Source organism: Myodes glareolus, chromosome 9 (assembly GCF_982192425.1).
Source record: "Myodes glareolus chromosome 9, mMyoGla1.1, whole genome shotgun sequence".
NCBI classification, from domain to species: Eukaryota; Metazoa; Chordata; class Mammalia; order Rodentia; family Cricetidae; genus Myodes; species Myodes glareolus.
The window spans coordinates 7,847,388-7,861,392 of record NC_142034.1 but is presented as its reverse complement, the minus strand read 5'-3'; the positions used below and the strand labels follow the sequence as shown (position 1 = coordinate 7,861,392).

Sequence of the window (14,005 nt, the reverse complement as noted above, 5' to 3'; positions counted from 1 at the left end):
GACCTTTGAACTCATGGTCTTTTTGCCTTCCCATCGTAAGGCATACACTATCAAATGTCCACAATCTTGCTGTGATAGAAAGGCATCACAGTTTAAGGACTGACATTCACTTCTCTTCACACCTTTTCGCCCATCGGATCAGTGGACGCTTTGGGGTCTAATTTCTGTGGTGGGTGGGTGCAGGAAGGGGTCCTGAAAGCGAGACCGGCCAGGGCTTAGGGTAAGAGCCTTGTGCAAGGCGGGGCGTGTCCTAGCCTCGGGCTGGACTTGGGGCGGAGCCGAGGCGGGGCGGGTTCCGCTCGCGTCCTGTGCCTGGCGGTAGTAGCGGCCGTGGCATTTGCGGCGGACCGGCTGCAGCTTGTCCAAGCCATGCCGGCGGCGCGCGTGGAGTACATCGCGCCCTGGTGGGTTGTGTGGCTTCACAGCGTCCCTCACCTCAACCTGCGCCTGCAGCGGGTGGACAGCACCTTCAGTCCCGGCGACGAGACTTACCAGGAGGTAAGTCCACGCGTCGCAGATCTGAGCCACTTTTGAAAGGGACCCTCAGAGAGGGAGCCAGAGCTGGTCTGGTCGCGCCCAGGTTCCTGATTCAACCTCTCTTGCCTCAGCAACCCGCGTCTCCGCGTTTCTCGGACCCCAGTTTAGTGCCCTCCGCTCTGCCGAAACCCTTGTCTGGAACGCTAGTCCTGGCTGGGAACCTCGGGGTTCGGAGAGCTGGAAAGATGGGAGTTAGAGTGCCCAGAGGAAGAGAGGAAAGACGCGGAGGCTGCGCCCAGGAGGCGGAGGCTGAGCCACCCGGAGACTGACGATGGGGGTGGGGCATCTGAGTCAGGGTGACTGGCGGCCGAGGTGGGTGAGAAGGGGTTCCCCGAAGTTCCCCTCCGAAGACTACAATATCAGACGCTTCTTCTCCGGGTCCTGACGGCCTGAGAGAAGTTTAGACAGAAACAGACTTGAGCGTCCAGAGTCCTTAGTGCTCCTTTCCCCAGCCCCAGCTGCCAATACCTCTGCCTCTTCCCTTCTCAAAGGCAGCGGGATTGAGAGGTGACTAACCTCTTGGACGCCAAGAACCCAAAGCTGTTTGAGTCAAGGAAAGAAGGTGACTTTTCCTCGTCTCAGACATCCTGCAACTGTCCTGTCTGTCCTGGCATCCCTACACCCTCTAGGCTCTGAAATTCCAAGGTCCTGGTTCCTGTGCCAGCTACACTCTGTACTTCTGAGTTGTCCCTGATAAACAGGGCCTTCCCGCTGCGGGTTTGGTGGGCAGGTCCAGGCTTCTGATCCCCCTTCCAGACCCAGCTACAGTCTCTCAGCCCGTCTCAGCCGCGGTCAAACCCACAGCGGCCCCGGCTGAGTCAGTTCCCTCACTAGGTCATAGATTCAGGGGTTGGGGCAACCTGGGAAGAGGGCCATTATCAGTTCAGAGCTCTGTGCCCATGTCGGACTTTGACCTCTACCAGCAGTGGCAAGGCACCATCTCCTGATCGCCGTTGTGGGGCAGTCTGACCGAGCAGAGCCTCTCTAGCCAGTACCCAGGAGTGGCTTATTTGCCCTCCCAGACAGTCCTCATTCTGAGGCCAGGGGCTCCTGATCCCCGTGCTATGCACTGCCCACGAGCCAGTACCAGAGAGTCTAATTATAACTTTCAATGACCCTGCTGCTTGCAGGCTTGGGCAGTCAACACCTGCTCTTCTGGGAGGATGGAACCCCTTTGTGTTGTTGGGGTTGGGTACTGTCACCCCCAGGCAATGCAGCACTATACGACCCCCCAATCCCCGCCCCCCCACCCTTCTCCCCCAGCCCCCCTCCCACAAACATCTTGTCTGGTCCTGGAAGGAAGGCGTGTTCCCTGCGGACCAGTGTCTACCGGCCCAGCTCCAGGGAGTCTTCCTTCAGCCAGGGTTTGAAAAGAGACGGATATGGTTTCCAAACAGCAGCTGTGATGGGGGTGTGGAGAGATCCCAGAGACTGTGCTCTGGGTCCCAATCATAGTTTTCTCCTCTCTCCTTGAAGAAATCTAGCCCCTTAGTTGGGTCAAGGAGACCTGTATGGTGTGGGTGCTCGGTCACCCCCCCCACAGCCCAAGCCTGACTCCACCCACCCCCAGTCTATAGCTAGATGGCAGCTGTACTGGTGAGTCCCAGTCCCTAAGCCCCAAACCTTTGTTTTTTTTTCTTTTGCATGACCACTGTACCTACCCCTGCTTCCATCCTGGTCCAGCAATGAGTGGAAGTAAAACCCTGTGAGATGGCTGTGGTGGGCCGTCATGAAAGTCTAGCATGGGGTGTTATTTAAGGCCACTCCTATTTTGATAGGTTCTCTTGTTGTCTGACCATGGGTCTCTTTCGTACTGAGCCCTGGAGTCAGGCAGCTGATGAACTCGCAGTGTAGACTGGGTGCCTTCTAGCGTAAGTAAGTCATCTTGATGCTCAGCAAACTTAATTTGAGGCTGAGTGTTGTGCCAGGGCCTGGGAGATGGATAAGCAGGGCAGCAGTGACTGAGGCATCTCTGAAGCCAACATAGTTTGAGGCAGGGGCATTGCCATTCCACTGGTTGGGTGGGATTCCAGTTCTATGGCTGTGTGAGCACAGGCAGATGAGATTTCCCCTCTCACCTGCATGTAATCCCATGAGTTACTCTACAGAGCACGCACAGTGCAGGCATTTGCACAGGACATAGCCAGACCCAGTGATGCAATCATTAGACAAACGGTCTTGACATGATGTCTGTCTAAGGACTGTGCCCTATAAAATGGAGAAGAGGAGAACTAAAGGCCCTGAGCAGGGGAGACTGGAAAATGCATGGGAAAGTCACAATGTGGACTTTAGGATCTGTGTGTGTGTGCATGTGTGTATTCACACACGTGTGTTGCTAGGCTGGAAATAGGCAGTTAGGCTCCAGGAATGACTCTGTGTGCTGGGACCGAGCAAGGAAACTAGGGCATAGAGGAGCAGACCTCCTTATGAGCAGGGCCACTTGGTAAGCACGTTCTGTGATCCAGAACTTCCCTGAGAAAGAAGGGCTCTGATTGCTTCCTGGGATTTTTTTTTTCCTGACTAGCAGAGGTGAGAAGAGGGGAGTAGATGCCCTGGAACTGGAGTTACAGAGGAGATGGGAGACCCCCTGTAGGTGATGGAAACTGAACCCCTGCCCTCTACAAGAGCAACCAGTGCTCTTAATTGCAGAGCCATCTTGCCCTCTCTTGATTGATTGATTGATTGATTGATTGATTGATTGGAGATAGGGTTTTATGTAGTTCAGACTTGCCTTGAGTTCACCACATAGCAAGGATGATATTGAACTTCTGATACTCTTGCCTCTCTACCTCCTCAGTGCTGGAATTACAGGTCTGTGTCACCATGCCCTGTTAATGGAGTGCTGGGGTTGGAACCCAAGGTTTCCCACGTGCTAGGGAAGCACGTTACATCCCCACTCGCTCCTCCCATTTATTTATTTATTTATTTATTTATTTATTTATTATTTTTGAGGCGAGTGTCCCAATGTAGTTGAGGCTAGCTTCCAGCTGGTAATCCATCTGCCTCCCACCCTAAGATCTGGAATTACAGTTGTGTGTTACCACTCCTGGCTTCTGCCTGGGGACTTTGGGCACCCTAGAAGTCCCTATTCTAATATGCTAATCCTCCTCATCTTCTCCATCAAGGACCGGCCTCGACGTAAATACTTCTTACCAGGGTAGAGCCATGGGAATTGAAGAAATATAAGAATACGAAGACACATAAAACAATAAGACAGAAACCATAAGACAGTACCAGAGGGGTATTACAGGGATTATTGATCTCCTGAAATCACCTGCATTTATTTTACCACAGCTTTTATACCCAATGTCAAGGGGGGGAGGGGAAAGGTAACAAAAGACTTTATTAACATGACACAAAAGGTAACTCACACAGTCAATGGCCTTATCACTCTGAGACATCAAATCCTTAGCATTCTGTCTCTAGGTAGCTAAGGAGCTCTAGGTCACATATGCTGAAGACCATCCTTCCCTAGGTGACCTCATAGTTACAAAAGGAGGAGCAGAAGTGCATTTGCATATCCTGACCACCCCTCATGATGGTATTGGTTTTTTTTTTATTTTTTTATTTTTTTTTGGTTTTTGAGACAGGGTTTCTCAGTAGTTTTGGAGCCTGGCCTGGGACTAGCTCTTGTAGACCAGGCTGGCCTAGAACTCACAGAGATCAGCCTGTCTCTGCCTCTGAGTGCTGGGATTAAAAGTGTGCGCCACCACTGCCTGGCACGTTGAGCTATCTTAATTTCGAAAGAGCCAGGTAACCACCTCCAAAGTTAGGAGGTGCGATTATGCCTGTCAGTCTCCAAATTCTCTAACCAGCAGACAAGGTGGAAATGGGCCTACATTTTTTTTGGCCTCTACAATTCCTCTTTTTTATTAATTTTAATAAAGCCTGTGCTTCTGCAACAGGACAGATGATCATATCCGCCTCAGGTGACCACTTCCCCATTTCCCAGACACGCCCTTCTTTGAAACACGCATCCATGTCCTAGGTGCCTGAGAGGGGGGGATCAGACCCATCACTGACTGCCGACCTCTGTAAGCATGGGATTAAAGGAGAAAAATACTTTTGGGCTCTGTGTCTCTGAGACAATTTTTTGTCAAGAGAGTTCATCTGCAATTAGGTAGTGTTTTGTGAATAATCATGCTACTAATAACTGCAGTCTCCTAATTAAAGGAGAGGGGGATCATCAGGGTTGGGAATGTCCTTTCCAGTTGGTCTGGAGAAGTGGTGGTGCACGCCTTTAATCCCAGCACTTGGGAGGCAGAGGCAGGTGGATCTCTGTGAGTTCAAGGCCAGCCTGGTCAACAAGAGCTAGTTCCAGGACAGGCTCCAAAGCTACAAAGAAACCTTGTCTCAAAAAACCACAAAAAAAAAAAAGTCTAAATTTCTTACCAAACATGTCAAATCCAAGTGCTCATAGGAAATGTCAAAACTTTTCTTAACTTCTTATGGGGAACTAAAGTAGCCACAAACATTAACCGGTCAATACCATAATTCTAGAATGGAAATTAACAATAAACCCACAATTTGTCATATCACAATTCTCTTAAATCCATTGTAATCAAAAAACAAGAAAAGTTTTTCTGATGGGTGAGAGTCCAGCGGCATTGCTGCTTTTAAGTAATTGTCTAGTCTCTGAGCAGCAGCAACACCCTTAGCCCTTAGGCCACCCTCCTCATACTGAAGAGGACTTCCCACTCCTTGTAATGAGTCCTTTTTCCTCTGAGGGGAAAGTTTAGGTCTCAGTTCTCAGGTCCAGTATTTCAACAGCTGATGGAATACCACACTGTCAAAATGAGTTCTGTGTCCCAAACAGTGAACAATCAAATGTTCAGTCTGTGTTTCTGGTCCAGCTCCACGGTAAACAGGACTCACTAGGTCCGGAAGTCTGCGTAGCAAGTCCATCAAGAGGCTGGAAATCACCAGTCATCACCACGATCTTCTCTCCCTTGTCAGACTGCAGCAAGGTGTTTTCAGGATGATTGGTTCAGGTTTTTCTCGGCCTGCAGCGTGGTGCTTACAAGAAGTCAGGATGGGGTGGGGGGGCTCAGGAACCTCTTTTCACTTCTCCTATGGAGTCATCAGAATCAGTGACTACCATGTCATCAGGGCTGGTACTCCTCTGTGGGGGCGGTAGCAGCTACCATGTCATTGGGGCTGGATGCCTTTTCTGTATATGCAGTCATCTCATCCAGGTTTATTTTCTTCCTGTGGGAAAAAAAAAACACAAACACATTCTCGACCCCCAAATTAATATAGGATCGGGTCTTTTTTATAATCCAGTGCAAGGGTGTTGTTGTTGTTGTTGTTTTTCACTTTGCCTTAGCAAAGGTCGCCTTGGTGCCATCATGCCATAATCTGTGCCCAATATAAACTAAAGGTAACAAAAGACTTTATTAACATAATACAAAAGGTTAACTCACAGTCAATGCCCTTATCACTCTGAGACATCAAATCTTCAGCATTCTGTCCTCTAGGTAGCTAAAATGCCCTAGGTCACATATGCTGAAGACCATCCTTCCCTAAGTGACCTCATAGTTACAAAAGGAGGAACAAAAGTGCATTTGCATATCCTGACCACCCATCAAGATGGCATTTAGCTATCTTAATTTCAAAAGAGCCAGGCAACCACCTCCTGAATTAGGAGGTGTAATTATGCCTGTCAGTCTCCAAACACTCTGATCCAACAGACAAGGTGGAAATGGGCCTACATTTTTTGGCCTCCACACTTCTCCCCATTGAACTTGAGTCTGAGTCCTCAGAAACCTCTACATCCCCAGCCATTTGGAGAAAGTGCCTCTGGGCCCAGCAGAAGCTGACAGGGCAGTGGATCAGGAATTTTATGGAACTGTAACTGTAACAGGGGGTAGCCTAGCTTTCCATCCCAGATCTCATCCCCGCTACAGGAGAGCAAACCTGGAAGTGAGAGATGATCTGATCCCTGCTCTGGAGAAGTAGCAAAAGGGCCGGAGAGCTCACAGGTGGGAAGCAGACAGCCATAATCTCCACATGGAAAGGACACCCCAACTGGCTTGGGTGCTCAATTGGCAGTGCTAAGGATGATTAGAAAGTTACAAAGTTGAACGGTGTTATAGGAGGCCACTTGTTTGTTCCTGGCTGCTTAGCCCTGAAATAACCACACAGAAACTGTATTAATGAAATCACTGCTTGGCCTATTAGCTCTAGCTTCTTATTGACTAGCTCTTACATTTTAATTTAACCCATTTCTGTTATTTTATATTTTATCAAGAGGCTCATGGCCTACCTGCAAGATTCAGACTTGTCTGTTCCCGGCGGTGGCTACATGGTGTCTCCTGACTCTGCCTTCTTTTTTCCCAGCATTCAGTTTAGTTTTCCCCACCTAGCTCTGTTCTGCCCTGTAATAGGCTCAAAGCAGTTTCTTTGTTCATTACCCAATAAAAGCAACACACATACAGAAGGACTTCCCACACCAGGGTTGTGACTCTCTAAAGCCACTTCGGTTCCCTTCTCATCTGGGGAATTGTCACCCTCATCATCTACCAGCTACTCAGGAGAGGCCAGACCCTGATGATGTCATGTCCACAGTACTTCCTGTTGGGTCTGTGAACAGCACATCCATCCAGGCCTTCTCAGGACATGTGTTAGGAAGGTGTTCATTGTTAGAATTTGACTTGGATTTTCCCACGTCTCAGTTCACAGACTCCCCTGAGAGTCCCCTGTGAGAAGTTGAAGATGTAGCTTAGTTGGGAGTTCTTGCCTAACACGCATCCACAAAGTCCTGAATGGCATCCCCAGCAACCAAAAAATCTGCATATGTTAAACACATGCCTCCATCCCAGCACTTAGAAAGCAGAGGCCAGTGGATCTTTGTGAGTTCTAGACCAACCTGGCATACACGGTAAATTCCAGGACAGCCGGGGATTTAGAAAGATCCTGCCTAAATAACAATAATAATAATATAAACACAAACAAAAAATAACTCTTGGCTTCATATGCAGTTTGAGGACCAGCCTGGGCTATAGATCCTATCTTTTTTTTTTTTTTGACCCAGCTGAGTATAGAAGGAACAGAGTGTGGAATTTTGGGAGAACAACAGGATGCTCTGGCTCAGCTGGAGGCAGATCTGAGGAGGAAAATACAGACTTTCAGAACCCAGCCCTGTGGGAGATGAGCCAAGGTCGGGATGAGGAAGCCCGTTCATTCCATTTGAAGTTGGAGTCATGGTCATCAGGCAGTCACGCCAGTTCCCCAAGGGATTAACCCTTCCCTAGCTTTGAGGTGGTGTTCTCCCTGGAGAGCATGAGGCTAGCACACCACTCAAGTTGCCCGTACTCCCTCGGTGTCTGTCTACAGTGGCTGCTGCTGTCTGCCTGACCCGAGTCCTGGGGTGGTGCTGACTACAGATGATAAACCAGGAAGAACTGAAGGAGCTTTGATGATGGGCATGGTGCTGGGCAGGCCGCAGTGGTGGTGTAAGGTGGGAGGGGTGGGGCGGTAGGAGTCGCAGGGCGATGTGGATGTTGGCGATCGCTTGCGTGTGTATGAGTGGAATTATCCACCCGTCCTCCATCCCCACTCCTATCCTGCCCATACACTAATTAGGAACAGAGACATAATGGCCTGTTAGAGCAGCAGGTGGCACCACGTTGGCTATGCTCCCTCTGTCTTCCCCACCCCCTCTCTCTTTCCTAATTTCCTTTCCTTTCTGTCCCTTGGTCCTTGGCCCATGGACAGCCCAGTTTCCAGCTCCTCCTTTAGTGCCTAGGACTCATGGGGTGAACAACTAACAGGCCCTACCCCACCTATATGTGGGCTTCCTATTCACAGCCATTTTTCCCTGACCTGTTATACATTGACCTAATGAGGCTAACTGCCTGGCCTGGAGAGGGCCCAGACCCAGAGCTGTCCAGGAAATCTGGGCTCAGGAGTTCAGGGCCCCGCAGGAAAGCTAGGCTCATAATTTCCAGGAATCAGAAATCCAGCAACCAGCTGTGGAGAGCTGGTGGGTCAGGTTTATAGAGACTGGGTGGGGACACCTGGTAGAGTCAATGGTTCCTTCTGCTTGGGGGGACCACAGAGGAGACCCTCCTGGGAGTGAAGGTAGCTGGGTCATTAGCTGGGCAACACCAGTCATTACTATTGAAAATACCTTCTGGGGCCGGTGAAATGGCTCAGAGAGTAAAGACACTTGCCACCAAGCCTGATGATGTGAATTCAGTACCCGTGGTCCACACTGCATAAGATGAGAACTGACACCCTAAAGTTGTCCTCTGACTCCCACACTAGAGGCATGGCATGTGTGTGCCCCCACACTTAACTAAATAAATGTAATAAAAATGTAAATTATATATTTATTCATTATAACTTAATGCAATATGTCTATTCTTAACTCTTCAGCTTAATCAATCCCCCTGTCTCCCAAGACAGGGTTCTCTGTGTAACCGTGTAGTTCCGTCCTGGAACTCACTTTGTAGACCAGGCTGGCCTCGAACTTACAGAGATCTGCCTGCCTCTGTCTCATGAGTGCTGGGATTAAAGGTGTGCACCACCACCACCTGGATAATTTTCTTATTTTAAAAACTGTGTCTGTGTGTGTGGTGATGGATACACACATGTGTGCATATGCACATGCCTTTTCATACATGGAGGACAGAAGGAGACATTAGATGTCTGGCTCCATCATACTCAGCGCTACTTCCATGAGACAGGGTCTGTCACTGTGTTTGGAACAAGGTGGGGGAGCCAACAAGCCTCCTTCCTGTCTTCCCTCCATAGATCTGGGGTTACAGGTTATGTGTGTGTGTGTGCGCGCGTGTGTGTGCACGCATGCGTGTGTGCATGTATATGACCATACTCAGACTTTTCAGTGGGAGCCAGGATCCAAACTCAAGTCTCCATACTGGTCGGCAAGTATTCTTACCACCAAATCCTCTCCGCAGCCCTCACCTTGTATGTAATACATTATCCTGGCCAAGTGTACCCTTGACTACCCAAGGCACTGTGGCATCCGCCTCCACCTCAGTTGCCACAGGTGATCACCTCTGACGGCACTGAGTATGGTCTGTTGCCCCTTCCCTACTCTGTTAGGTTTACCCATATCATACGTAGCTGCTGGTACCCTCTCATGCCTGTGTAGTGTTCCATCATATGACTCCAGCACCAGGCGTGTGCTAAGTGCCGTTTCCAGTGTTTGCTGACTACCGCTGAGCTGAGTGACTGTGGACTTTTGTATGTGGATCTTGTGGGGGTGACACACCCCTCCTCTCTATGAAGTAGAGATGCTGGGTCATGGTGCATATAGACACACAGTGGCTTGCAGGTTGTCCAGGGGGAATGCCTGTTTCTTGGTGGTGAGATTTCAGGGCTTGTGAGAAAAGAGTGAGGTGGGGCTTACTTTTAGTTTTTGGAAACAAAATCTCATTCTGAAGTCCAGGCCAGCCTTACTTCCTTGATTGCTAGGATGATGGGCACAGATCTGTGCCGCCATGTCCAGCCACAGAATGTCATTTCTAGAGCTGGATGTGGTAGGAACACATCATCCTAGCACTTACAAGAGAGGGACACCAACAGGACTAGGTAAAACTGGGCTACACAGTGAGCTCAAGGACTCAAGTGTGGAGAGCTGATGTGGGAGTCCCCTCTGTCTGCTGCGAATACCATTGGTTAATAAAGAAAACTGTCTTGGGCCTGCGTGGGGAATAGAGGTAGATGCGGAAAACTAAACTGAATGCTGGGAGAAAGGAGGCAGAGTCAGAGAGAAGCCATGTAGCCCTGCAGGAGACAGATGGACGGAACTTTATCCAGTAAGCCACAGCCATGTGGCGATACACAGATTAATAGAGATGGGTCAAAGATATAAGAGTTAACCACTAAGAGGCTAGAGCTAATGAGCCAAACAGTGATTTAAATAATATAGTTTCTGTATGTTTATTTCGGGGCTGAGCAACTGGGAACCAACAAACTGCTTCCTTCATCAGAGACCCTACCTAAAAATAAAAAATAATTAAGTTTAAAAGCCAACAGTGGTGGGGCTGGAGAGATGGCTCAATTGTTAAGAGCACTGACTGCTCTTCCAGAGGACTCAGGTTCAATTCCCAGCACCCACATGGCAGCTCACAATTTTCTATAGTTCCAGTTCCAGGGTACCTAATACTCATGGCAAAACATCAGTGCACATTAAACAAACAAACAAACAAACCCAACAGTGGTAATTGCACCCCCAAGGCTCTGTGTGTCCTGAAGAGTGAGTCAATTTCATGAAGAAGCTGAATACTGGGGTGTGTGGCAGGATGGGCGGGGTGGGGGGCGGAAGGCTCACCTGTTGACGTTAATCTGTTGCTTCTGCACTTGAGTGAGATGCAGTTAGCATGGGGTCAGCTCTGGTTTTGCTCTGTTCTTTGGGATTTTGTTGTTTGTCCTGGTTAGGGTTTTATTCCTGTGAAGAGGCACCATGACCATTTCAACTCTTATAAAGGAAAGCATTTAGTGGGGGCTGGCTTACAGTTAAGAGGTTTAGTCCGTTATCATGGCAGGAAGCGTGGCAGCACACAGGCAGACACAGTGCTGGGAAAGGAGCCAAGAGTTCTATATCTGGTTTAGCAGGCAGCAGGAAGAGAGAGTGACACTGGGCCTGGCTTGAACTTCTGAACCTTCAAAGCCCACCCCCGCCCCACCCCCACACATCCCAGTGACGCATTTCCTCCCACAAGGCCACACCTCCTAGTAGTGCCACTCCCTATGGGCCTAGTGGGGCCATTTTCATTCAAACCCCCACACTGTTGCTGTTGTTGATCTTTGAGATGGAGTCTCATATGGCCCAGACTGACTTAAGATCGAGTATGTAACCAAAGATGGCACTGAGCTTCTGATCCTCCCCTCTTCAGGCCCACCTAGCAGCTCAGAATTTTCAAAGGGAGAGCTGTTGTCTGTCAGGAAGCTGTCAGGAAGCCAAGGTGTCCCCTCTACATAGGATTATATGTGTGAATCACCGGGCCCAATTTTATGCAGTGCTGGAGGTGAAATCCTGGCCTTCCAGCTTTCTCGGCAACCACTCCCCTCCTGGACCACATCCTCAACTCCTCCTACTTCTGACTCTGACTGGCTAGGTCCAGGGTGGGCCTTCAGGGTTCCCCAGCTCCAGGGAGGTGTCCTGCTCTGTCAGAGAGCAAGTTGCAGGGTGCTGACTTTGTGTGGGGAGCCTTAATCATCCCTCCCTTGCCCCAGCCTCCTCTGCAGGGGAAGATGCCTTCCAGGAAGGTGGGCAGTGACTTCCCACTGTCTCATTGGACAGGAGCGTTTTGAGGTCATTCTAAGGGGCAGGTGAGTGGTCCAGGCCTGCCTCAGCTTGACGACTATGGAGGATGCTGTGCTCAGAGATGCTGCCCCACCTTCCACCTCCCTGGAGGAGGAAGGAGCTCCCTTCCATGCTTGAGTGTTGCCCAGCATGGAAGAGGAAGCTAAGTGAAATGAGACACCTCATTTGTCCTCCCGGTTGACCTCATCACTTCCAGATTTGTCCCTAAGGATGAGAAGCCTGTCCACCCAGTGTTAGCATCAGGACGGCCCAGTCAGGGGTCCTGTGAACTGCCAGCATCCTCCAAGTGATACAGGGCAGCTGAGCAGTTGCCCATAGGGTTCATCTCCATACAGTCTACCCAGCCTGCAGCCACCAGCCGCAGCAGCACCGCGGGTAGCCTCCCTGTGATCTCTGCCCACATGATTGCTACCACCCGCCCAGGTTCCCTGAGGAAAGCTCTAGAGAGAGCAACCCCCACTGGGACACTCTGGATGAGGGCATGGCTGAGGCCGAATGGGAAGCCAGGAAGCTGTCAGCTCAGGAGCCTGACTTAGAGCCAGGTCCAGTCCTGGCTGACAGCCACTGATCCCTGGGCCATCTGGCGTCCATCTGGCCAAATCAAGGGATTGGAAGAAGCGGTGGAGGGGGACACCTAGGCCTTCTGACAGTCAACGGTTCCCTTTGAAAACCCTGAGCTGCTAACGGAACCCTCTCCACGTTCTGACTTTACTGCTACACTGGCATGTCAGTTGACTGTCCCTGGTAGGGTACAGCAAGGAGGACACCACAGATTAGCTACCCTATCTACCCTGGCTCCTTTATGCCCATCCTATAGCACCGAGCTGAATGCTGAGGATTCTGGAGAGCTCCAGCATTTGGAATGAGCACATTGCCTTTTGATTTAAAAACTGGTCTGGCCTGGTGGGGCCGAGGTATGGCGGCATCTGTGATTCTTAGTGTCACCTAAGAGAGACTGAAGGCTGCTGCCCCAGCTGGCTTTCCCTTTCATATTCAGTCTGGAACTCCAGCTTACATTCCTGATGGATCTCCCCACCTCTATCAAATTGATCTAGAAGCACACATACACACACAGAGACCGAGAGAGATTTGAATTGCCTAGCTGATTCTAGACCCTTGATAATGTGAGCCGTCGCAACAGCTGCCCTCCTTGCCAACCCTTCTCGTCGCCGATCCTGTCCATTTCTCCACCATCCCCGGTCTGGCACCTATGGAGGGCAGGCTGTTTATTTAGAGGGCTGAGCGTGAGGATGCAGTAGGCTCCCGGGACTCCCCACCCCGTTGCTGGACCAGAAGCTGACACGGCCCCTCCCTCTCTTTCAGTCGCTGCTCTTCCTGGGGGTGATAGCTGCCATTGGCCTGGGCCTAAACCTCATCTTCCTCGCTGTTTACCTGGTGTGTACATGCTGCTGCCGGCGGGACCACACAGTGCAGACCAAGCAGTCCAACCCCTGCTGCGTCACCTGGACAGCCGTGGTGGCCGGGCTCCTCTGCTGGTGAGTGTCCCAGGCGCAGCCACACCGTGGTTTCAACTCAGCTCACAAGGGGCCAGGTAGGCAGAGGGCACCCAACAGACACATGCAAGGGAAAGCTCGCCTGTGACCAGGACATGCCCCATGTCCATGTGGCCCCTCATCAGTGACCAAGCTAATGCCTGGATGAGCAGACCTGCCTCCCCAAATGAATACTGCCCTATTTGTGGCCTAGCATGGGATATCAGTCCCTACTGTGGTGATAGGGGTCTGCATACTGTCCCCCCCAACCCTCCTACCAGACTAGAGCCAGACCTGACAGCTACGTGGGTCCCTCCCTGAGGTGACCAGGTGACAGTGGGCATCTCTTTTCTCTGCGTCCCCATCACCTTCCACAGCTGCCCTGGGTCTGTAGCCCCAATCAGTTCCATTATCTTGTGAGATCAGGAGCTTTTAATGCCCTTCGGTAGACCTTCTCCTGTGCTCTGACTGAGAAATGAAGGTTCGCAGCACTGTGTGGGAGCCCACCCCACCCACCCAACACCTAGCCTGTGTGTGCAACCTCTGTTGGGAAGTTGCTGTGTTTTTCTTGTTTCTCTGTCTGTAGAAATTTTTCAAATGTGTAGCGCCCCCTTGAGATGTTGAAGGGTGTGGCTACCCTCTAAGGTAAGAGTCCCTTGCTGCTTGTTGGAAGCACTGG

General features: G+C 50.5%; 1 protein-coding gene across 1 annotated transcript in view; it reads left to right on the top strand.

The window, feature by feature from the left end:
- Positions 1-318: 318 nt before the first annotated feature.
- The window catches only part of Ttyh2 (tweety family member 2), a 44,990-nt gene continuing 31,303 nt past the window's right edge, over positions 319-14,005 (top strand). Inside the window, exons 1-2 of the mRNA XM_048446163.3 lie at positions 319-498; positions 13,157-13,329. Coding sequence (XP_048302120.3) covers positions 370-498; positions 13,157-13,329 — 302 coding nt within the window. The 5' untranslated portion in view covers positions 319-369. The remainder of the gene's footprint in view (positions 499-13,156; positions 13,330-14,005) is intronic.